This window comes from Nothoprocta perdicaria, unplaced genomic scaffold (assembly GCF_003342845.1).
Source record: "Nothoprocta perdicaria isolate Ctin4 unplaced genomic scaffold, notPer1 scaffold_423, whole genome shotgun sequence".
NCBI classification, from domain to species: Eukaryota; Metazoa; Chordata; class Aves; order Tinamiformes; family Tinamidae; genus Nothoprocta; species Nothoprocta perdicaria.
In genome coordinates this window covers 218,825-242,657 of record NW_020455670.1, presented here as the reverse complement: position 1 = coordinate 242,657, position 23,833 = coordinate 218,825, and the positions used below count along the sequence as shown (strand labels likewise).

Genomic DNA, 23,833 nt, shown 5'->3' with positions numbered 1-23,833 from the left:
TCCTGCTTTCTGGCTAGAAATGTGTCTCAAAATACAGGTGCCTGAAATCACAGCTGTTTAGATTAGCTAATGGAAGGATCCTGTGTTTCCTGAGACTGGGTCTGCACAGCTGGATGTCTGCCTCAGAAAAGGTTATTGCGTTTGGGGTGAATTTTTTCTTTTTCTTTTCTTATTTTTTTCTATTCTTAATTTTTCTTTTCTTTTGAATACATCTTTAGTGCATCCTCACTAAGGAAAAGCAAATGTATGACATCATATCTATAACTGATAAAGATTTTAATGAAGATTTATATGAATGTAGTTTTCATATATGCTGTGTAGCAGCTAACAGTATTAATTCTATTGTAGATATAATAAAGCTTATTAATACTTTAACAAATTTCATTTAGAGAATTAGAAGTTTTTGGTAGCTTGAAGGAAATAATTTCACCTAGTTTATTTTTCATGTCAAGATATACCATAAAATATTAAGCCAAAAAAATGAGAGATTTCAATTTCTGTGGGCTTGTGAATATGCTGTTTTCTACATGTGTGCTAAATGTACACTTAATAAATAATTTATCTACAGAAATAATATGTGTAATTGCTGAAAATATCTTTTGTAGCCTTTTGACTGTAGGTTATTGAAAATGTAATTGAAGTCCTAGCATTAGCTGTTTGAATGCTAATTTTGAAGAAAAGCATTATTGAATCGTTTTGTGCTACAGATAATTTTAAATATTTATCTGGTACCAGTTGATTTCTCCTTGAAATGATGTCAGTGTTCCTTTGAGGTTGCACATGGTATCATTTTAATTTTATGTTTTAATCTAATCTTTAATGATGAATAGGGATTAAAAAGTTAAGGAGGTTTCCTTTATTAACATTTCACGTCATCACATACAAGTAGTAATGAAGGTTTATGGAGTCTACACGGGAAAACATTAGTTCAGACAAAAGGACAGGGCCTCTGTTAATGACTGGGTATCACACTATGACAATGGGACATCTTCTACGTAATTTACCCTTAAATTTGTACTGTAGATTTGAGGCAAAGTCCCGTCTATACGTCCTGCACATCTCAAGCCATTGCTATGCTGCAATGATGCATTCATTTCATTTCCATCCAGATCTCCCTCAAAATACTTTCATCAAAATGGATGGGTTGACCAAAAAGAAAACAAAAGAAAAGACGTGTGATTACCATTAAATCAATCTAGTTTGCGTGTCTATTTTCCTCACTAAAGATGCTTTGATCTTTAGATTTTTGAAAATAGAATTCTAAGATTGACTGTTCCTGAAAAGTAAATAAGTTACTCTAATGGGTAATGCAGAATCAAAGTGGTTTTGGGTATATGTGTACAATTAATGTTTCTCTTGTACGGAGGCAATGCATCCAAGAAAAACGATGTCCATAAATGTCTATATGTTTCAGTATCTCTGTAGGACTTCTACCATTTTTCTTTTCCAAGAGCCTAAGAGAATGTAAATTTAAGAAGTTGATGAGGTCTTGGGCCACATTTCTTCCCCAAGTAAAGCAAAGATTTATGGATCATCTAATGATCCATAAATATAGTTGCATTATTAAACTCTAGTATTAAAGTGGAATTTAAAAATTTGGACAAATATTCTGGGGAAAAAAAACAGGATGTTAGTCAAAAGATGCAAAAATGAGGTACTAAAGTGGGAATAATTGATTTCCCAAACAGGAGATGAAAAGCAACTGGTTCCACAGTAGTTCTGGAAAAGGACCTGGCAATTAAGGAAGATTACAAGCTTGATATGGATGAACACTATGCTGTTAAAAAAATCAAACATCCCATGGATTTAGGTAAACAGATGTTTTGCTTGTATGATATGTAATACCTCTGCTGCTCTCAGGTGTTACTAGTTAGTTAAGTTCAACCATTTGACTGTTGAAATAGTTGGTATAGGTGAAATATCTCCTGCAACAAGTATGCCTTTTCAGTTACAGGAAAAAATAAAGACTATGGGAATTCTTCAGTTGCCCTGTTGCAGCAAAAATATGTCATAACAATATACATATTATACATATATCATATACATCCTAGTAAAATATCTGAAGATGATAATCATGGGATGAAAAAGTCTACTAGTTTATTGTAACTTTATGCCCAGGTAGCATTGAAAAGTAAGTACTGGATAGGATGATAATTTTCAGTTTGAAAAGAAAGGATGTGTTGTTCAAAGAAACTCTTCAAAGTTGTTTTAAGCCCCGTCTTTCTAGCCGACTTCTTTTCATGCTTTCTACTTTTGAGATTAAATGAGTTTAATGATGTAACTTTAGAAGTTGAATAAAATCTAGTTCCTAAAAACTGGTAGCTCTTCGCAGTATTTTAGTGTGATTTGGGGACTACTTATGGATCACAAAAGCATGCTAAACTTCATAATTGTGAGCTGCAATAGCTGATTGAGAATGACAAAATGCTGCATAAATATCTTGATTTACCAACAAATATTTTCGTGTTTGAAATTGTGGTGAGCAAATAGTAACATTTGTGGTAAAGAAGGCTACCTATTAACTGCTTGCTTTGATCTATAAGACAACAGTTATTTGGTTTAGGGTTTAGGATGTGATCCAAACTTTTTGAAGAGATAAAATCACTTCAAACTGTAGTGTTTCTAGTGTCTTTGCTGGGCAGACAATGTTTTAATAAAACATAGAGGGGGGCAAAAAGGGAAACAATTAGTGGAGCTGTCTCTGGAGCCCAAGATGTAGATTCTCAAAGATTACTTCTGGTCAGGAGCTCCCTCTTTACGCAGAGCTGGAGTCAAAATTAACCCTTTTCTTAAACTTGTTTTGTCAGAAAAATGGCTATTTGTCAAGATAATAACCTGGCACAGGAACCAAACATTTTTAGGTAAACTTATGCTGTGAAAACTGTCTCATAATGAAACAGGGAGACAAGGAACTAAAAAAACCATGTATTCAGAACGCTTTCCTGGACGGTAGGAAGCTTGTGTTCATGCCATGGGTTGATTGCCTTAATTACGAAGCTATTTGCTACTGGGTGGTGAAGTGGGCTCTCACTTTCTACACAGTGTTTGGAAAACAATGTTTCCAAAACACTGGTTTCCTCCTAAGGCAGAATTGTTCCTTCAGGAAAAAGGAAAAGTAGAAAAAGAATGGAAAATTAAATAAGTTTGGGAAGTAATTTTCCATAAAGTTCTCTAAATTTTTTTCTTTTTGTAGTCTAGTCTTTTCTGGTTTTAAACTAAAGATTTCTCTAGCTCTGTAGATGCAAAGATGTAAAAAAAAAAAAAAAAAAAAAGTGAGGATGCAATAAAAAAGGATGGCAAATGATGACAAAAAGTAGGAAGAGAAAAGTTATTTGCTGAAAGTTCGTTCTTGAAAATAAACATTAATTCCATAACAAATGTTATTTGCAAAAGCAATAAATGAGAAATCTGCTCCAAGTAAATCTCTCAGAATAGAAATAAAAAAGTAAAAAAGGTAAAACTGTGACAGATCCGCTGTCTTTAAGGTAGCTGGCATTGTTGTTTTTCTCACTGTGTGCCTTGAGAAAATGAAAGCAAGTAAATAAATTCAGTTATTAATTCCAGAGATCTCAATGCAAAGAACAAGAAAAATGTAGACTAACTTTTGTGATTAGCTAATCAACAAATGGTGTCATTGTCTTGATTTCTCTATAGCTGCTATATTATATTTCTTTTTGCTCAAGCACTAAAGTGAGGTATATCTCCAGGACTGGAAGACAGCTGACCTGAGCCATGTGTCATTCCTTGCTACAGTTATACCTTGCTTCGTAGCTACATTCTAGATAGTAACCGAAGGCCAGTGAAAGGTTCTGCAGGATGTCAGTCATGGGTGCCAGGAAAAATATCTTTTCTTGGAAGAATCTGAAGTAGGAGTCATGCACAAAACCTTTCCTCAATGCTTACTTTAGCTGACTTCAGAATTTAAATTTGCAGCATCAAGTTTTGATGACTTTGTACAATATTTGCACTGTCTTATACTACCAGTAGTCTAGATGCTTTCAACTATAAGTGTTAATAACTATTCCTCTATTGAAATATCTTACTAAATGTGCAGCAATCTAGACTAAAATGAATTAACATGACAGAAAGAAAACCTTCTGTCAGCCTTCATCAGCTCTCCCTTTAAAGTAAAATATTTGCTCTTCCACCAATAAAATAATTGAAAAAGTGATTTTTACATTAAAATATTTGCATGAAACAGCTATTAAGGGTTTGAACTGAATTCTAGAAGTTAGGAAATATTATTTGTTGAATCGCAGTGCAGTACAAGATGCTGTATGTACCAGTAACATTCATGCTCTAAAGAATAATCTGACTCTTCTAACAGAGTGAAATTCATGCCTATGCAGATGGCTCCCACGTGGCCCATGCCTCATTTAAATCCCTTTTAATCCCTCTTTGGAGAATTCAGGTTGGATTTATGCAGCGCATAGTCCTTGTAGTGACCCTCTGCATAGAGTGGATTTGATTTTGTGCTGCCACGTTATTTAAATAGCCACTTTAAGCAGCACTATGTTTACCAAGGAAAGCTGATATCGTGGCATAAATCAGTTCTTCTGACTCTCTTTCAAAGCTGCTAATGCTGATGGCTTTACCTTGTTCTTCTTCCTCTTGCGGCGGAATCGCAGCAGTTCTTTGTGCTGCCTCGACACAAAGTTTACGGCTGCATATTCCAGAAGTGCAGAGAATACAAAGAGCAGACACACAGCCATCCAGATGTCAATCGCTTTGACATATGACACCTGTGGAGAAAATAGAGTAGAAGACTGAAAATGTAAAAAACACAGATGTGAAGTTTAGTGTTAAAGTGAGGAGGAAGTGCATTAACATCTCTGGATTCTAAGACTATGCTGATCAAACACTTAACTTGAAATCTAAGTAGCAAGAGGGCCTGTAGTATTCCTTTTTTTTTTTTTTTTAAGTGAGTCACAAATATTTACTTCTATCTCATTTATTTCTTAGGAATATACTGTAGATCATAAACCAAGTAATCAACAAGAAACCTATACCGTTTCTCCATTTCTCTCAATATAATATGTAAATAATGCTAGAGAACTGGAGAATGGGACCAGTGTTAATTTTACTGTTCTTCGAAGGGTGAGATTTAAAGTTCCTGACAGAGAAATTAGCTTGAAGAGGGAAGATAGAGAACTTTGATATGTTTATTCTTTGTTAGTATATGTATGACCAGTCAAATATATGGGTTCAAACTAGTCTTATGACACAGCAGAAGTACAGGAAATCATTTACTGACTAGAGGATCTAGGCCAGGACCCTGATAGTGCTGCCCTGCATTGCTGTGAGGCTGAAGAGCGGTACAAAATCCTGAGTGGGAATGTAGGACCTCTTCCCTCTCAGTGTGCAAGAACCACATGCATTACAAGGTGAAGCAACAGCTTATCATTTAATGCTACATGGCTGACATCAAGCCTTTAAATTAGGACAAAAACATTTCTAGATGCCTTTGGTAACTTGTTGATGAGTGCATGCTTTTCTAAGCTTCTATAGTGTCCTATTTTCTCATCTGCTCGTGGGATGACTTAGATGTTAACGGATCAATATGCTTGACCTGTATCTCTTTTACTTGGAAAAAAATGCTACTCTACTCCTACCTAAAAATACAGAGTTAAAGATCATATAGAAGTGGAACTTAGGTAATTTTTATCATATATATTTTATTCCCATTAAGTGCAATGATATACGAAGATGGTAAAAGAATAACCCTTAAAGTACGAAAGAAAATGTTTAAAGCAATGACAGGTAGGGGTCTCAGATATAATCATGGAAATATACCATTCTTTATACACTTGTTTAGAACCTATTTAGCTTCACCTTTCTTCTCTTTAACATGTTGATAAAGTAAAACTCTCCTTCTTGTGGTGCTAAGTTTCCTGTTGAGAGGGAGTTTATCTCACTAAGTTGAGGTGCTTGGTCACTCCAGCTGGTCTACTGCATTCTCTGCCGAGGGAGGTGACATGATTCAGCATTATATAATGGCCAACTCTGATCATTTCCACAGCTGTGATAGCAATTTGTTCATCTGAAAAATGTGTTTTTACGTATTTTAGGATTATACAGGTCTTTTGTTCCTTTGTTCTTATCAAGTGTATGTGCTATATTGTGAGCAAGTAAAATTGAGAAAATAGTCAAAATAATAGATGCAACAGTTGTTGCCTTGGAACAGCTGGCTGGATGCAAACACCTGTTCTTGAAAATAAAGCAAATTTATTTTGAGAATTAAGGGGAGAAATTACTATATTTGTAACTTAGACATTGATTACTGTGGAGAAATTCAAACTGTAGGCACTGTCTGGGCAAGGAAGACGACTGAGAATAGTCAAAATCTATGACCTTTAGAAATTCAGACATCGTATTTGCTAGCGCATTGTCAGATACCGAGATCTGTGAATGAATAAGCTAGTCAAAGCTTAATAAGTAGCATTTTTATAGTATTGAGTAACCTGAAGTTTTCATCCCATGTTGAGTTTTATGGAATTTTATAAGACCAGACATCCTATATATAGGGAGAATAAATTGCTGAGTCAAGAGAAAAACTGTGTATTTTTGATTGGTGGCTCAAATCTAAATATTTCAAAGTGATTTATCTTTAAAAAAAAAAAAAAAAAAAAAGTGTCCTAATAATCAGAGTGGCTGATGGCAGCTGTTGAGAAGGTGAGAAGTGTTTTTGTGAAATAGCATTATCCACCGTACTACCGCAGAGGAAATTCTGCCCACCTTTGGGAGCGATGCTCGTGACCCTGAGCTTTGTGTTGTCATGGTCAGCACAGTTGTTATGCCCAAAGCCACTCTGGCTGGAGCTGCATCCATGTTGATCCAAAATGACACCCAGGAGAGAATGACGATCAAGAGACTTGGTATGTACATCTGGATGAGATAGTAACCCATTTGCCTCTCCAGGTGGAATCGGACTTCGATGCACGTAAACTTTCCTTGTTATAACAAAGAAGAAAATATGCATAGAAAGAGGATGTTCATCATCTTCATTACTGTCAACACCTTGTGCACAATCTAAAGTTTACACAATTTCAGATATATTTGTTCTCTAATGAATGATGAATGTTTTATGGTTTGCAATATATATATGCTCTCTGCTACAATGAGAGTATTAATTGAAAAGGGAACTGAAAAAATGGAAATGTAATAATTTGGCCATCTCAAGAACCCTTCTTGTTATTAAACCAAATAGAACTGAAACACAAGTCACCAAGATACAGAAGAGTTACTCTGTGGGATCATTTTTATTATCCTGCTCACTGTTTAGAAATGCTACTGTCTGCAAAGAAAAGGTTTACTCTCCCCTGGTATAAAATCTTTATCTCTTGATTCACTTTTAAGCTTCAATTTATTTTTACAGTGCAGTAATTTGGGGGAAAATGTCCTAAGACCAGTTGTAGGTATTAGGTCTAATATCAATGTATATTTGTAATAGAAGATTTTTCTAAATATTTTCCTTTATCCCCATTTCAATTGTCCCAACTTAAAAACACCATAATCAAGGTTCAAACAGAGAGTTTGTGGAATTAGGCTAATTCAGGGTACTGATGGAGTGGCCTAATTCTTCCAAGAACTGAATGTCTTGCAACTTCCACTGTTTTAACTGTAACAGAACAGAAAAATCTGTTACTTGCTCTTTGAAGTGCCACAACTCCCCAGAACAATATTTTCTCTTGACTAGACTGTTCTTTTACCCTATAAGAATAGACTATTTCATAGATCTTGGTCTATATCCATTATTTTTTTTTTCTTCTCGGTGTTATTCAGATGCAAATGGTGCTGAATGCAGTGCTGCTTGTGACAGAATAGTGTGTATGTGAAACAGCTTCTCATAGTGAAAAAAAAAATACCAGATTTCTGTACTTGTTTGAAAGTATTTTAAATTTAACATGGAAAACAAGGTAGTAATTTCTTAATTGGTTTGAGGTTCCCCCAAAACTCTGTATTTTCCAGTTATTCTTAATACATATTTTTTCTAATATAACTTTATATGGTTGAATGCCATTTTATGAAAGAATTATCCACATTAACAGTGCTTTCATTTTTATTATATTAGTAATGAGTTTCAGATTGATAATATTTTTAATGGAGGTGCATAAGTTCTTGGAAATATTTTTCTTTATTTTCTTAATAACGGGGCATGTGAAGCCATTTTTCCTGTGGATTCATAGCAATTGCCATGGCATGAAATTGTTATTTTATGAGTAACTCAAAAATATTAGAAAGACAGCAGTTGTGAAATCCAGTTAAGTGCACATGTCTGAGTTTAAAACTATGTGCATTAATTAAGGAGTTCTATGCACTAGCTCAATTATTAATTTTCCTCCCTATCTCCTTGTTCGGTTTAACAAAGCGAATGGGAATTTTGCTGTTTACTTCAGAAAGGGCCAGGATTCCCCCCTCCTCCTTAACTTCCTCTCTTGAAAATGCTATGTGTTACATTATTTAGCAGTTTGCTGCTTCCCAGATAAGCATTTGATGTTCTGCGCTCTCTGCCCTTTGTCAAAATAATATTCCTGTGTTAAGCTAGTCCTTGCCATGAAGATTTCTTTTTTTTATCTCTGTGTGTGACATTTATTCTGTCAGTTCAAAGGTCTCGGAGAGTGAAGAGACCTGTTCTGTCAGTAACTTATTAACTTTTCTCATCCTGTATTCTTCACCTAGCATAAAGAACAAGAACCTTTTCCCCATGTGTCCAGTACTGTCTGCATTAACGCCCCCTTTGACTTTTTTTCTCCTCCTCACAACCTGTTCCTTGGACATAAGAAGGAGCTTCAAAGAAAATTAACCTGTTTTGTGTGTCATATTAGCAGCCATAACTCAGAGCTGTCATTCCTGTGTGTGTAATACTTGAATTAGATGATAATTGGCTGTAGCTCTACTGGAACTGGGTTGTAAAATACTTTGTTCCTTATCTACTTAAGGAGTGAAACTTCATAACCATTTCTGTAAAAGAGAAGAGAGGCTCTTTCTTTTAAAATTGTGGTTTTGTGTTTATGCAGGTGCTGGTAATTTCTAAGCCAGTCAGAAGTGTGTGAAACACTAAAGATGGGAAAGCCAGATTAAGGCAGGTGCTGTACATGACAGTAGGCTATAGGGGTAAGGAGTGACAGGAATGCATTAACCAAATTTAAGTCTCTTGCAACCTATTTTAATATGGCTTCATGTCAGCAAAGGTTAAAATTCATCATGCAATGTTTTTCTCACTTTTCCTTTCTAGAATAAATAAGGAGGAAAAAACAAGGAGCCTCGAAATGGATAATATATGTCTGTATGGGATGTCAATAATTATAGCCTATTACTTGTACATTCCATACACTCCATAGCAAGGTGGTAAGACACCCAGGTCTCTGAGTGGGCTCAGTCCAGTGGACTTGAGTTATCACAGAGGTCTTGACACAGAAAAAACTCTGGTCCTAAGTCACCAAAATAAATAATACATTAACACTGTTGTGGCTTATTTTTATGTGAAAGCAGATTTACATGACCTGAGAAGGGACGGATGAGTTGGTGTGGAGAACAGGGAACATAATCCTAACAAATAAAAGAGATTCTGCAAATGGAAAATACAGTAACTAAGGAAAAAGATAGAAAAGAGGGATGGGGGTTATAAAAAGACCAGAATGATTAAGGGAATGGAACATCTCTCGTATGAAGAGAGGCTGAGTGAGCTGGGCCTGTTTTCTCTGGAGAAGAGACGGCTCAGAGGGGATATGATTAATATGTATAAGTTCAGGAAGGGAGAAGGCAGGGAGGAAGGGGACAGGCTGTTTTCACTGGTGGCCAGCGACAGGACGAGGGGTAATGGCCACAAGCTGAAGCACAAGAAGTTCCATCTCCAGGTGAGGAGCAACTTCTTTACTGTGAGGGTGACAGAGCAGTGGAACAGGCTGCCCAGGGAGGTTGTGGAGTCTCCTACTCTGGAGGTCTTCAAAACCCGCCTGGATGCCACCCTGTGCCACATGCTGTAGGTGTGCCTGCTTGAGCAGGAAGGCTGGACTAGATGATCTGTAGAGTTCCCTTCCAACCTTAAATATTCTGTGAATCTGTGAACTCTATTAAATGTCCTGCCTTGGGCTTACATACAGTGAGCTAATGGACGTACCAGTCCTGTGTTCACATTAGGAACTCGTGCCATCAACCTTGGATCAAGTAAAGTATTGCTCCAATAGTTCATTTTTAGTATATAAAAAGTAAGTTGTCATGGAGAGTGTCATGGAATGTCATGGAGAGTGGCTAGGAAAACTGTAAGAAACCTTTGAGGTCAAATGGTTTTGCCTAGGCTGAGCAACAAAATAAGGCATGATGCTTGTTTCAGTCAGGCTAGAGATAAATACTGACATGCACAATTTGTAAAACTTCTGTAACACCAAAAAAAAAAAAAAAAAATCCACAAAAATCCCGTTAGAGAAAGGTTTCTTAAAAGAAGATTTTTTTCCCTCTAAAGTAGAGGTAAATTGACTAAGTGGGGGTTCAAGGGTGCTAAAGCCGCACCTTCTTGAGCCCTGTACCCGTGCATGCAAAGTGGACATGTATGAATGGAGGTAGCCGTGCAATTTCCGCCCCCATGTGCTTTGGTGATGGTGTCAAGATGTGTAGTATTGTGGCCTGCCATGGCTTCCATGTGTCTGCCAAAGTCCGCTTGCACTGGACTGCAAGTCCAGTGTGTTGGACTTTTCTTTCTCCTGGGAAGCTGGGGTGGTTTTTCCTGGGAGCCGGTCAGTGTGCAGGACACTTGTCCCTTCTGCTGCTGCCACAGTGATGTGAGGTGACAAGTCCGTGGAAAGAGCCACTTCCCAGCCCTGGGCACCCTGGCTCAGCACATGCAGCTCAGCGGCTGAGCAGGCGGCAGGTTAGAGGGGACTGCCAGGAGTGCAGGACGTGCATGGGAAATCAAGCACAAGTAGCAGCTGACGGACCCTAAAGGATCCTCCCGTTCAAAGGTCTCATCTACCTGAAATTGCTCCAGAAAGAGTAGCTGGTAGAACTTAAATGTATTTGTCTTGCTTGCTGGCATCCCTTAAGATATCCCTTGGAGGGGACTCTTTGTACTCCACTCATACAATGTCATGGTAGTAATTAATATGAAGGCTGAGCAGCTGTTTCTGAAGTTAAATGGAATGTTTTCATAATGGAGAATCAGCATAGGAAAGTGAACTAAGGAGATACCGTGCCTGAGAAATAATTAACAAAGGTAAGATTAATAACAATGAATAAATTACTATTAAATTCTTAAAAATTAATAATGCAAAATTTAAAATGGATTAGTAAGAACAAGTAAGGAACTAAGTATGCAGAGATTCAACTGTAACCCATGCAGATGGAGGCAGATCTACTGAGGGGGGTCTGCTTTTTGATATCACTCGCTTTAGATAGTAACTGGTAGTTTTTTCTTATTTGAAAAGCCATTTCAATGTTTAAAGCAGAATGGTTATATGGATAATGCTAATATCTGTTCAGCTCTGAGATGTGTTAAGTATCGCTGTGGTTGTACTCGTAGCTTATGTGGAGAAATATCACTAAATGGAAGTACATTTCTAATGCCTTGTAATGATGCTCCATCAGGAGCATCAGAGAACGTCATTGAATAACTGGAATTCTTGCAGTCCTGTCTGATTCAGCAATCACAGTTTGTGTGAACAGGTACAAAGTGCCCACACTTCCATAGTTTTCTAATGATTGATACCTGGGAGTCCCAAATTCTGTGTCAATAGCTGTTGTGGCAATGTTTTGAATATTCTTGCCTATCCACTGTAGAGGATTTCTTTTCCTATAGAGGAAAAGAAAGGAAATAACTAGTATGTATTCAAGATAGATGTGTATACTAGGACATCCATGCTGAAAAGACTTGGTGGAAGGCACTTACATTGCTGCTCAGCTGCAACCAAATGTAATCTAACTGATGGCCGTCACAGTCCTTGTCTCAGTGATATCTTTCCAACTCTTTAAGGTTAATTCTGGCATTTACCTGGTCCCATATGTATGGACCATAGTGTTTTAAGTTACTGTATATACAGGATGAAATCATCATTGTATTGACTTTAATGAAAGGGAGGGGTTTTCATCAGAGGTCATCAGAGAAAGTGCATTAATGAAAATCAAAAAATGCTGAATGGGATACATTCTACTTATAAAGATATACAATGCTGATACTTCTTTCAGAGAACAATATTATGGTCTAGTTTAAAGAACTGATTGACTGAAGAGAGAAGTATTTTTCAGTGTGATACATTGTGCTGCTATAAAAGAGATGATGTACAGCGCACCAGCAGTTCCCCTTCCCCTTTGTGAAGCTGAAGTTTCAGGTTGGTCTGCGTCTACTAAAATAAGACCATCATTAACCTCATGTTAGGTATCCCACTATGTAGCTGCCAGGATTTCAAACAAATAGCATGAAAAAGGAACATGAAATACACACACTAACTTTCCTGTAAGGCAACACTGCAGAATTCTAGAATTAAAATTTTGTCAGCTCAATTTTTGAATTTTTTTGGAGGCAAAAGTAGTTTTCAGAGGAAAGTAGTTACTATTTGTCTATTTGTGAAAAATATGATCATTATCAAGTTCAAAATTCTGTTGAAATTTACTTTAAGGGAAATCTTTTCATTTTTCTAACTAATTATCAAATCATGTTGGATTTTGCATTAGTCTAAAAATGAGCAATTTCTCAGTGTATTTATATAACAGGGTAAAAGAAAATGTTCTTTCTTCATTTATCAAGCGGCGATAAAGTCTGTCTTTTTTCTCTTTTGGATTTTTTTTTTGTTTTGTTTTTTAAAGTTAGTTGCTAGAAACTTTTCAAAATTTCTAATAAACTTTTTTTTTTAGCATAGCTAGCATTCTAATAGAATGGCACATGGCTTGCACTGCAGATGGATAGCCAGTGGGACAGGTACAGCCATGCTCAGTTGACAGATGTGTTTGATTGTTTGTGTCTGTTCTCTAGCAGGTAGCAATCAGGGTGGTAGCTTTTTGTCTTTTGTAATCCAAGGAAGGAATGAAATTAGACAGAGGACATGAAAAGACGATCATTACTCTTATATTGATGAAGAAAGATCAGTGCTCAAGCCACAGGTGCTGCTTTTACTTTCTCTCCTGTTTGAGTCATTATCAGATAACATTAGGCAAGAGGTCTGGCTGTGCTTATTAATGTTCAGTACAAAGATTTTTATTTCTCCTAATGTTATGCAGTCATTTGATATGCACTCTGTTTTGCTTGTTACTGAAATATTGCTAAATATTTTCTCCCCTTATGCTTGCTCTTTGTGGAATTTCTTAAACAAGCAATATATTCCCTGAAGCATGTATGCGTGGTATGTGTGGCTAAGCTGTTTTTTTGAAGAGACTTTATCTAGAAAATGAATTATATATAAATAAAGTTGAAATATTTTTTCATATCTCTCTAGGTATAAAAGTAACAAAAGACACTTAGTAAGTGCAGTGCCCAGAAAACCTTTGCAATTTATGGGGGAATATAAATTGCAATTTTAGTATATCTTGCTGTTAAAAACTGCTTGGAAAATACTTGGCTTTTCCTCATCATAAAACATTCAGACTGAGACTTTGATCATGCAGCCTGGCTAGAAATGATGATTTTTTGAATGTTGGGGATGCAGAACCAGCCAAATTCTGAAATATATGGCTGCTGTCTGTGTATCTAAAGCCAAGATCCACAAAAAGAGTGAAAGAGTTTAGGAATGTCTTTTTTTTTTTTTTTTCTTCCTTTCAAGACAATGGCTATGAAAAAAGAGGGCTACAGGGCTGTCCATTTACAGGATACATAAGTTCCTTGGAAAGAAAGGTAGCTTAGAAGTAAATTCCGGTGCAGGTAAAAGCTGACTGTTGGCATAAGACTGATAATTAATGAAAACACTAAGAGAAGAATGAAAAGTATTTGGAAATGATCATGTACTCCTTTTTCTGCTGCAGAAATTCACTCTTAAAATGACTGCCTCTGAAGGCCAAACAACTGCCCAGAGGGGCCTCCACAGACTGGAGGAACAAACCAGCATCCTCCTTGACCTTCAGCAAAGACAAATCCCAGTCTTGCACCATGGACAGGGTGATGTGAGGCAGGCTGGGGATGGACTGGATGGGTAGCAGTGCTACAGGAAAGGACTTGGAAGCCTGGGAGATACTGTGTTGAACACAAGTCCCTGGCACATCCTTGTGAGGTGGGAAGCTTGTCACGTGCTGTGCTGCATTAGGGAGAAGCAGCGGCTAAGGAGACTCTAGTAGCAATCTAGCTAGCAAGGACAGCGAGATGTAAGGCCTTTACTTCCAGACAGCTGATGATATTTTATTCAGTAGAGGTTAAAATTACAGAATCTCAGTCTGCTCTTCATTAGAAGAAGCCCTGTGGGAATCGAGCAGATTTACCTTCCTAAAGATACAGAGGTATGAAAAATAGCCCTAAACAGAACCAAGTCACACCAGTCAGTATTCAGGCTATTCCAAGTACTTCAACTGGTGTTTGCTAGCTTTTTATTTATTTTTTATTTTTTTTTTTTTTGCTAGTTAATGCTATGTACAAGTTCACACCATTGTTATGTTGGGCTTTCTGCAGCCACTGGTACCTGTGATTGAAATTAAAGCAGGGTGTTGCTCCCCAAACCAGCAATCCTTGCAATGTCAATGGGACTTTTTATTTTCCTGGCTATTGTGATTACAGTTCACTTCCCAAATCTGTCATTGAAGAGAGGCTTGTGAATACAGACAGCTGAAGGGATCAGAAATGTTGCATCACTTTGGAACTTAAGACTTGATGAGCCATTCTGCTGCAAACTATTTTGTCCCTATATTTGGAATCTGTTTTCCAAGCTACGGTTAGACATGCACTGTCAGTTGGGCATGAAGCACTGATAAAACATGTGCTGATGAGTTTCCACATACTGTGCTGAAGCATCATGCTGATTTGTTTCACAGGGACTTTTGCTGTTTTCCATTTTACACAATGTCTCAGAAAAGCTTTCTGTCCTGTACTGGGACTAAATTTGTAATGAAAATGGTTAGTTGATCACTGAGTGCACCAGCTGCAGTTGCTCAGCATCCTTTTTAGGAATCCCATTTAATGTCATCTCCTGTGGGCCAGAGAAATAAGTTTATTTTTGCTTTAAAATGATTTTTTTTCTTGGTGATTGTCTTAAAGAAGAGTCAGTCTGCAGCAACTCATGTTGGAAACCTTAGAGAAAGGATATTAGTGACTACACACTAGAATAGTGTGATGGAAGAAAAGAAACACTGACTTCTTGTCTTTTAGTATCATGCTTCGTGTCTTTTAGCCTCACGGAGTAGTTAATACAGGTCCTAACAGAGAAAGCAAAGGCTCTCCCACCTTCCCAAAGCCCAACGAAACCCTCTGACTTGCTGCAGCTCACTTCCTACTGAATAGTAATAATAATAATAAAAAAGACCCAACTCCCCAGAACCTCGGAGTGCAACAGCAGTGTTATCTTGTAGAGGGGGATGTCCCAGCAACTGCAATCCCAGGGCACTAACAGGAGCTTTCTGTTCAGTGCAGCCCTGCCAGCGTCCCCCTGCACCGAGGCTGGTGGGACCCTAGCAGAGTGTCCGAGCCCACCTTCCCCGCAAAGCTTATGACTGTAAAGGCCTTCTTCTGCCTAAATCTGACAGTAGTTCACAGGGATGAGCACCTGTGCTTGCCCAGAGGCACAGGCTAAAGGTCCTGAGCCCCCGTATGCTCTCGCTAACATCTGCTCTTGCCCCTTCCCTTTGCATTTTAGGGCCATCATGGCCAACATGTGAGCCAGGGTGAATCCAAGGGGTCTAGTGTGTTAGGCTGTGGTCTGGTATGTTCACCTGCTTCTGCTTAAAGCAAAACTAATTCCACCTTAAACAGATCTGAAACGTATTAATAATAAAAGGTATTGACTTAAAACTACCTTTTGAGTGAAGTCTCGGTCAACATCAAAATGTTTAAAATACAATAGCAAAAGGTATGAGAAAACTGCCAAAGTATATTTAACACGCCCTTGTTATAGTAAAGGGGAGCTACTTAAATGGAGAGAGAGTCTGATTTTGACCATATTAAAATATTTTAATGTATTGTTACATGTTAATATTTGGTAACGGTTGTGTTATATTCTTACGGTGATCACATTTGTTAGAGATTATCAACATTTTTTATCTTACTGCTATGAAACAGTTCAGGATTATGAAAATGAAACTTTTAAATGAAAGGAGAAACATTTTGGATTTTTCACAGGGAATTTCAAAGTGATGCCTTCATAAACCTTTAACAAAACCAAACTTTTTTTTTTCTAGAGAAGTGTTTGGATGCCACTGGAAATTCTGACACTTTAATACACGTTTCCATTCAGCACTAGGTAAAGTCTCACAGTAATGCTTTTAATTCCTAATTGAGAGATTTTTGATACACTACACTGCAAATTAAGAGAATACTTTCTACAGCAAATATTCTTCTAAATGCAACTAGCACAGCCTATAGAAGTACAGTTATAGGGCACACGGAGCAGGAGAGCCCTAAACATGAAGCCAAGATTGCCTGCTTTATTAGAAAGAGACAGAGGAAAATCGTTAAAATAAGTCTTGTCCTCTTGTTTCTTGCACAGATTTTGGTAAAATAGTAAAATAATGTTAATTTCAGTATTCTCATTAACAAAGTGATGTCTGAGTGAATCTTCCTATAGGACACATATGTCCATTTTTGGAAGCTTTTTGAGGATTACCCAGATACTGGTATTTGTACAGTAAAGGTGTGCCTGTCAGATATGTCTGGTTTCCTTTGGGGAAAGCTTCAATATGTCAGTGTTAATACCTCCTTGCTCCAAGTAGAGTTCAGGGATCATTTTCCTCCCCTAGGGTATCATGGCAGCTGTGATAAACTCAGCGCTGAAAAGTGCTCTGAGTGGCAAGAGGACAGTCTTTATGAATGACCCGCTGAGTCTCTCCCCAGTCCTGCATGTTCTTTGCTCGAGCTATTTTATATATTTTGCACCCTGCAAAACACAGGTTATGTCTTCATGCTAGTTCAGTGAGAATACTTTTTTTAAAAAGAGACCTCTCCAAAGCAGTAGGAAATGTCTTTCTAGTTTCAATCATCAAAATGCTCTCCTACCTGTGTTGTAATGTTTGGTGCAGTAGCATAAATCCTTTTCTTCTTTCAACAGAAACTGTGGCAGGGTGAGCCCTTCTGCTACTTGGACAGCTCCCTTTTCTTGCCATTCGAAAATGAGATCATTCATTGTGTATCCAACTAAAAAAAGGGGGGGGAAAAAAAGAAGAACGAGGAAAAGATTTAAAAAGCAAGTAAACTTGAAGTCAGCTGCAAGTTACTAAAGCAGGGGCCTTCCAAATAGCAATGATTTCAATGAATGTCATAAAATTAGAGAATATAGCAGGTCTCCTTGTAAAAGTTAACGAAATCTTCCAGTGTATTGTCTACATCTACTTCCGGACATCTTCTGATGAAATCCCCCCCAGTTATGACCAGTCAAAAGAGTCTCCTGTTCTCATTCAACATTTCTTAAAACCTTGCTCTGAATCTAACAGATCTGGACAACAATTAGATTTTAAAACTGGAATCAGCAGCTAAATAGCTTCTGTTGTTGTAACAGCTAGAACCGCAAGGTTACACCCAAACCACAGATAATAGCTTGAAGCCCAAGGATGAGACTGGAATCATTTTTACATCTCTAGTATATAGCTAGATATACTTAGATATAACCCTTGGATTCTACTGCTTTGCTACACCTCTCACACCAAGCTCGGTTCTGAGACACACTCCATCCTTTCTCCATCTCTAATGAGGAGATCTGCCATTTAGGAATGAGTGATTATAAATGTAAAACTCTTTCCAACCTCTGTCTGTGCTTCTCGATTCTTTATATATCTTTTGGAGAGTATCCTATGCAATGTATTGGTAAGACAGGATGACTGCCAGTTACACACCTCTCAATTTTGCTAGCGCTGGATGAAAATGCTCAAAACAAGACCTTGTCCCTTTAAGTATTCTTTGATGGCTAAGTTTTATAAAATTTATATATACATACATTAAATGTACGGAAAAACTTACTATCTTCTCCTATGCAATATTGTAAAATAATAATTTTAAAATTTGCTATTGAATGCCATAAATGATGAAAACTCAAATGTATAGCTCTTATCAAACTTTGCATGCATTCAGACATAAAGCAGTTGTGTGTAAAGCAGATTATCATCTGAAGCATGCAGATTATGGCCGGAAGTGATATCCCCTGAGTAAATTTAATTGAACTGACAAGAAACAACTGCTGCGTCAAAATGTATTTCACTAAATCATATTCACTTATCTGTCTTTTTAATTGTAATTTTTGACCCTAATCACTAATTCTAACCTGATAAATGCTATTAAAAATAACAGCAGTGTATGCAAAATGCTGATATAATTTATTTTTCTTGTGTTTGCCTTTTAAGTATCCAAATACCGATTTAGCATTCAACATAGTAGTTTGTTTCGTAAGTTCTTACTTATGCAGTAAATTGTATTAAAATATAAAAGAGCTAATGGAGATGACCATTTTTGTTCCACCCAAGAAAAAAAATAAAAAATAATATTTTCTATGTGTAAGTATGTTAAATTAACTTTATTAAATTTGTGACCCTTCATTACAGGTAAAACCCCTGGCCCAACCACATACCTGTTGAGTTAAGGAAAGGTAAAATCCTATAACACTCATTTAATGAGGGAAGTAGGAAACTTAAGTTATATTAATACCTGAAACTATTTGATAATTCTAAGTTGCCTTTTGGGGTAGTAAGCAGTGTCAGCCATGGTAAGTATCCTAGATTTTCTAAATGAAAATATATCCTTATTTGGAGCAGTTCCAAAAAACTCTTCCTTTTTTTTTTTTTTTTTCTTTTTCTTTTTACTCTCCAAGAATTTCTCCTCTTCCATATAGCTCTCTCTTGCTGGCATGGAGAAAAGTAGGAAATGTGGGAGATATCTTTTCACTTCCAGATACAAGGCAGAACCAGAGAATTGGTAAGAATTACATCAGTCATTCTAGAACAAACTGAAATACACGTTCTAGGCCTATCTGAGATAATTCTTTGCATCAAGGGTTTAAAACTGCCTTACTCTTCTGGATTAGAAAATTTACAGGATAAATATCAACAGTAATACAGCCTGTGTCATCTTAATATATAAGAAAAATATTTTTATTTCTTAATTTTGTGAAGAGCTGCTGAATAACTCAGAAAATGAGTCTAAATGCTAGCTACATCTCTGCGTTCATTATGCATAAGAAAAAAGCCTGTCTCTAGAAATGACCATTAAAAATGTAGCAGTTACCATACATTCTGTATATGCTATTATAAATTCAGTATATGATGCAGTATTTGCAATGGAGCTTAGAATCAGTCCTCCAGCTCCCTAATTTGGGGAGCTCTGTTGATTAACATAACCAGTCTCCAGAAGTGCCTGAGCTCCCCCAGCCTAGGGAAGATACTGTGGTGGCTTCTGAAATCACCTTGAGGCTCCATCGCAAGAACAAAGATAAGCAGAGGCTTATGATCCTGATAGGGATAAGGCACCACAGTGCTCAGTGCCATCAGGATTTGGGTGATTATGCATGCAGCCAGCAGTAGCAGAGCAGCAAGCTTTGCTAAGGAAAATTTTGGAGTCTTAAGGGCAAAATTTTGGAGCTTCAAGGTAGCTGAGTGTTATTCTGCATTTTCAAATCATAAATGCTTATGGTATTAGAATATATGTGAATTACATTAGAATTATGTGAATAACTGAAAAATCCAGGGGCTACTGCCTGTGTTCAGTGAGACTGTATATGGCCTTCATACATATGCATTTACAAAGCGGAAATCTGACTGTTTTTTAAAGTAGGTCTCTACTAAATTACCTTTACCTTACTTATCTAGAGGGAAAAGAAAAGGACACAGTCAGCTCATCACTTCTGAGTGTGTAGAAAGAGATGACCAAAGACAAATCAGAGTCATCTTTTCCTTTTTTTTTTTTTTTCCATCACCTAACTAGAAGTGTAAATGCTCTGTAAGTCTACTTACAGAGCTTATCCTGAAGCAGCTGGAAGTACTTCTCAGCTCTTGAATCCTAAATTCATCTTGGAATAAGACTCGAGTGTAAAATGTTTCCCTCCTCTCCCTCTTGCTCTCATCATATCTGATTCCATGGTAAGAAAACTTGGTGTGAAGGACCAAAGGGAGTCTCAGTCTGTGTGTCTGGAAGAAAAAAACTGTGGATCTATTTCTGAAACACCTGTATACACCTCCGCTACGTAATGGTTATCTTTCATATTTGCAGATTCTTGCTATTCAGTCTTACTGTATTTTGTCTTCTCTTGCTCTTTTTTTTTGTGAACAAAATAGAAATATCTTTCACTTGGATCTCCTAAAGCCCAAAATAATATTCAGTTTCTCAGTCAAAAGGTAGTGATGATTTTTTTTTCTCTTCCCACTGAGAAGGTTTTGATCTCTACAATATCAGATTTTTTTTAATTATTGCTGATTAGGAAATTCAGTGTTGTGGAGGAAGGTCCAAGTGACTATATTCTGTTTATTAAAGACACTTCTTATATATGAGGTTACAACTCCTGGAATGAATAAGGATGCATTCTTGGCAGATGTAAGAAATGCCAGATTTTGTACATTATGAGACTCAAGCTACTGAGAATAACTGAAGATATAAATTCACATTTTCGTTTATCTCATTTTCCTACATATTTTACCTTCAGTTACTGAGCCCACTGTGAAGTTTCCCACCATGGGATTTTGAAACAAGGAAATTGCTTCCTATTTTTTGTTTCTGATGTGACAAGGAAAACAGGATTTGGGTGCATTCTTTGTACAGAGATACAAAAACAAGGAAAATATCTGCTCTGGAGCAAATTTTTCTCCTTGTATTGGAAAGAACCATGCAAGAGCCCTGAGGGAAGCAACATCCTGTGTGTCTATGCTCCCTGTAGTATCCTCATCCAAACAGGATTGCTTTGTATTGTAACTTTCACAGATTAAACGCTGGTGTTATGAATTTTTCATATTTTTTCTAATTAACGCTACATTTAAAAAATTAATATGATTTACATTTTCTGTTTCAGATAGCAATCACATTTACATAATAGCAAATTACTTCCACAAGAGGGCTAGTTAAAGCCTTCCAGGACCTATGCACTGGCAGTAGGTTTAGCTGAAGTCAGTATATGTTAATACATCAAAAAGTCTGACAAGGTATATGGGAATTCAGTGGCTTACTGAGGAAAGCTTAGAGTTTTTTGCTGCAAGAAAACATAGAAAATTCTTGTATGTAGAAAATTATACTATATAATGTATATGTATAGTATATACTATACAGTATAGTATGTAATGTTGTTGCGTATTGTGGCATGCAAAATTAGATAGTAAATTGCTGGAAATAATCTGGCAAGGCTAGTGTTGCAGAAGAGGAACAAAGGACAGAGTGAGGACTATGTCCTCATAGCACTATGCCTCTCTGTGAATAACTTGTATCATAAAGAAACAGCTCTGATGAGGAGCCCGAAATTATTCTTGCTAATCAGCTCAAGAGGCATTTCCTGGCACATGGAGACTTCCAGCTGAGAAGAAGGTAAGGCCCATCCCTTACATTGAGTCATGACTGTCAATATTTGTATCTGGAATAGTTGGTGGAAGAGACAGTCTACCTAAATAACCTAATAACTCATAATATAATAATAATATAATAACTCTAATAACCTAAATAACTCTACCTAGGACTATACAATACTTTCAGGCAGAAAGTGAAAAAAGCAGCAATACTGACTCTAGAAACTTCTGTCCATTTGCGGCTTTGGAAAGCATTAAGTATTGTTTAGCTAGAGCTGCTGGAGCTAGAATGCATTTTCAGGATGCCTTGCAGGTTGTATGAGAGATCGAAGGGGAAAGATGATTTGATCTACAGAACTGTTTCAAAATAGCAAGAAAATGTAAGCAGGAAAACTTCTTGTGTTTCAAGCAGTTCAGCACTGAAAAGAGTCTGGCCCTATCCACTTATACCCTCCCTTTAGATTGGATATTTAAAGGTATTAGTAAGATCCAGCCCTTCAGCCTTCTCTTTTCCAGGTGAAATAGTCCCATCTCTCTCAGTCTTTCCTCATGAGAGATATTCTAATCCTTTAATAATTTTAGCTTTGTCAGGACAGTCTTGTTCATCCACGCAGGTCTCTTGCCTGCTTTGCTTTCTTGCCCACTGGGACACCTCTGTTGAGCCTGAAAGAGGTGATCCTTGAATATTAACCAGCTTCCTTGGAGCTCTCTTCCATCTAGGATCCTCTCCCATGGGATTCTTCCAAGCAGGGCAAATTGTGCTCTTTTATTTTCTCAAGAAAACTCTGATGCTTTCTTTTCAAAAATGGTATTGGCAAGTTATTACCAATAATTTATTATAAGAAATCCTTGAAAGAAAAAGGTAAATTATATTTGTTTTGTTTTCAGTACTATTATTAATCTTATTAATATATGTAACTATTTTGTTTATTCAGTTTGGAAGCATAAGAACAAAACCTACCCTAAAAAATAAGGTGTCTGTTCAATCTACATCAATCCATGTAGTTCTTCAGATTATATTGAAACCAAGCTATTTATCTCAATTTAACGTACACATACTGAGAGCATGAGGGTTTTGTTTTAGCAAATCAATTTCCACTTCAGGCTTTAAATCCCCTAGTCTTACATCAAAGACAGCGGGAATCCAACAAATTTGCCTTTAAGAATTACTGAAGAGTCCTAATGAAAAAAATAAGGTTAGTTATTCAACATAAGCAATTTCTCTGATTTTCAGAGTCTCCATACTTTTGAATCAGAATTGTCTTCCAGTTTCAAGATTTTTTTTTTCTCACTTGGGTTGTAACCACCATTGTAGTGTCATTAAAAGCCATGACAAATTAAAATTTTAGCAAACTTGAGAGCCAGTTGGGTACCAATTCACCCTGAAATTTTCTACTCAATCTGTTTTATTCCAGAAAACTTATTTTCTTCTTGTTTCTTATTGTACTAGATAAATGCATGTTAAAACATAACTCTTTTTCTCTGTTCAACTAACAACCACATAAATGGCATGAAAAAAATGGATATCTAGCATTTTTGTAAAAGAGAATTCGACTACACATTTTTTATAGTTCTTTTAATGATTTATCTAAATTCCATTCTCATGTTTCTATATTTACAATCTAAGGTACAGATCCAAGACTGACACTGGATTTATTCAGCCAACTGAGCAGCTCCTCAGGTACCCAGCTGAGGCAAGGGCTACAGCCACGCTGGCTGGAGTAATTTGACCACTTTGCTGTCAGGCAGCCCAGCAGAGTGTCTCCAGGACAGGCTCCCAGCAGATTAGTAGGCCCAAAACCATGGCAGAGGTTTGGATTGTGCCCTAAATTCCAAATAACGTAGCATGGGGAGGACGTCATTGATCTACCATACTCAACTACAGCCTAGGGGATGGAATAAATTGTTCTAATACATGTTAGCCATTAAAAATATTAGCCTGAGAAATCCCTTGTGCTGCGTTTCAGGGCTAAGTCTGTGCTGGAGCTCCAAGAAAGCAGGGTTTAATTTGATGCACTTTTGAGCTGCTTTGTAAAAGGTCAGCCCTTTGCATTGCCCTCTAAGTGGTTCTGACAGGATCTCTCCCTTGGGAGTTATGGGTTTATCCTTAGCCCTTCAGATAAGAATAACATTTCAGGCTCAGTTCTCTTCCATTTCTCTCAAACAGAGTATTCCTGGAACCTATAGGTTTTCAACTATCACTTGAATATCAGCTTGCATGAGGTCAGCAGCAGCTTTAGAGTTACTC

General features: G+C 37.0%; 1 protein-coding gene across 2 annotated transcripts in view; it reads right to left on the bottom strand.

Annotated features, from left to right (window-relative positions):
• GLRA3 (glycine receptor alpha 3) overlaps positions 1-23,833 on the bottom strand; it is a 76,593-nt gene that overhangs the window by 4,132 nt on the left and 48,628 nt on the right. The window contains exons 6-9 of one of the 2 annotated variants that reach the window (XM_026046166.1): positions 17,114-17,251; positions 6,736-6,950; positions 4,596-4,742; positions 1,005-1,124 (exon numbers count right to left, since the gene is read on the bottom strand). In XM_026046166.1, coding sequence (XP_025901951.1) covers positions 1,005-1,124; positions 4,596-4,742; positions 6,736-6,950; positions 17,114-17,251 — 620 coding nt within the window. The remainder of the gene's footprint in view (positions 1-1,004; positions 1,125-4,595; positions 4,743-6,735; positions 6,951-17,113; positions 17,252-23,833) is intronic. The other variant, XM_026046165.1, reaches the window with a different exon arrangement.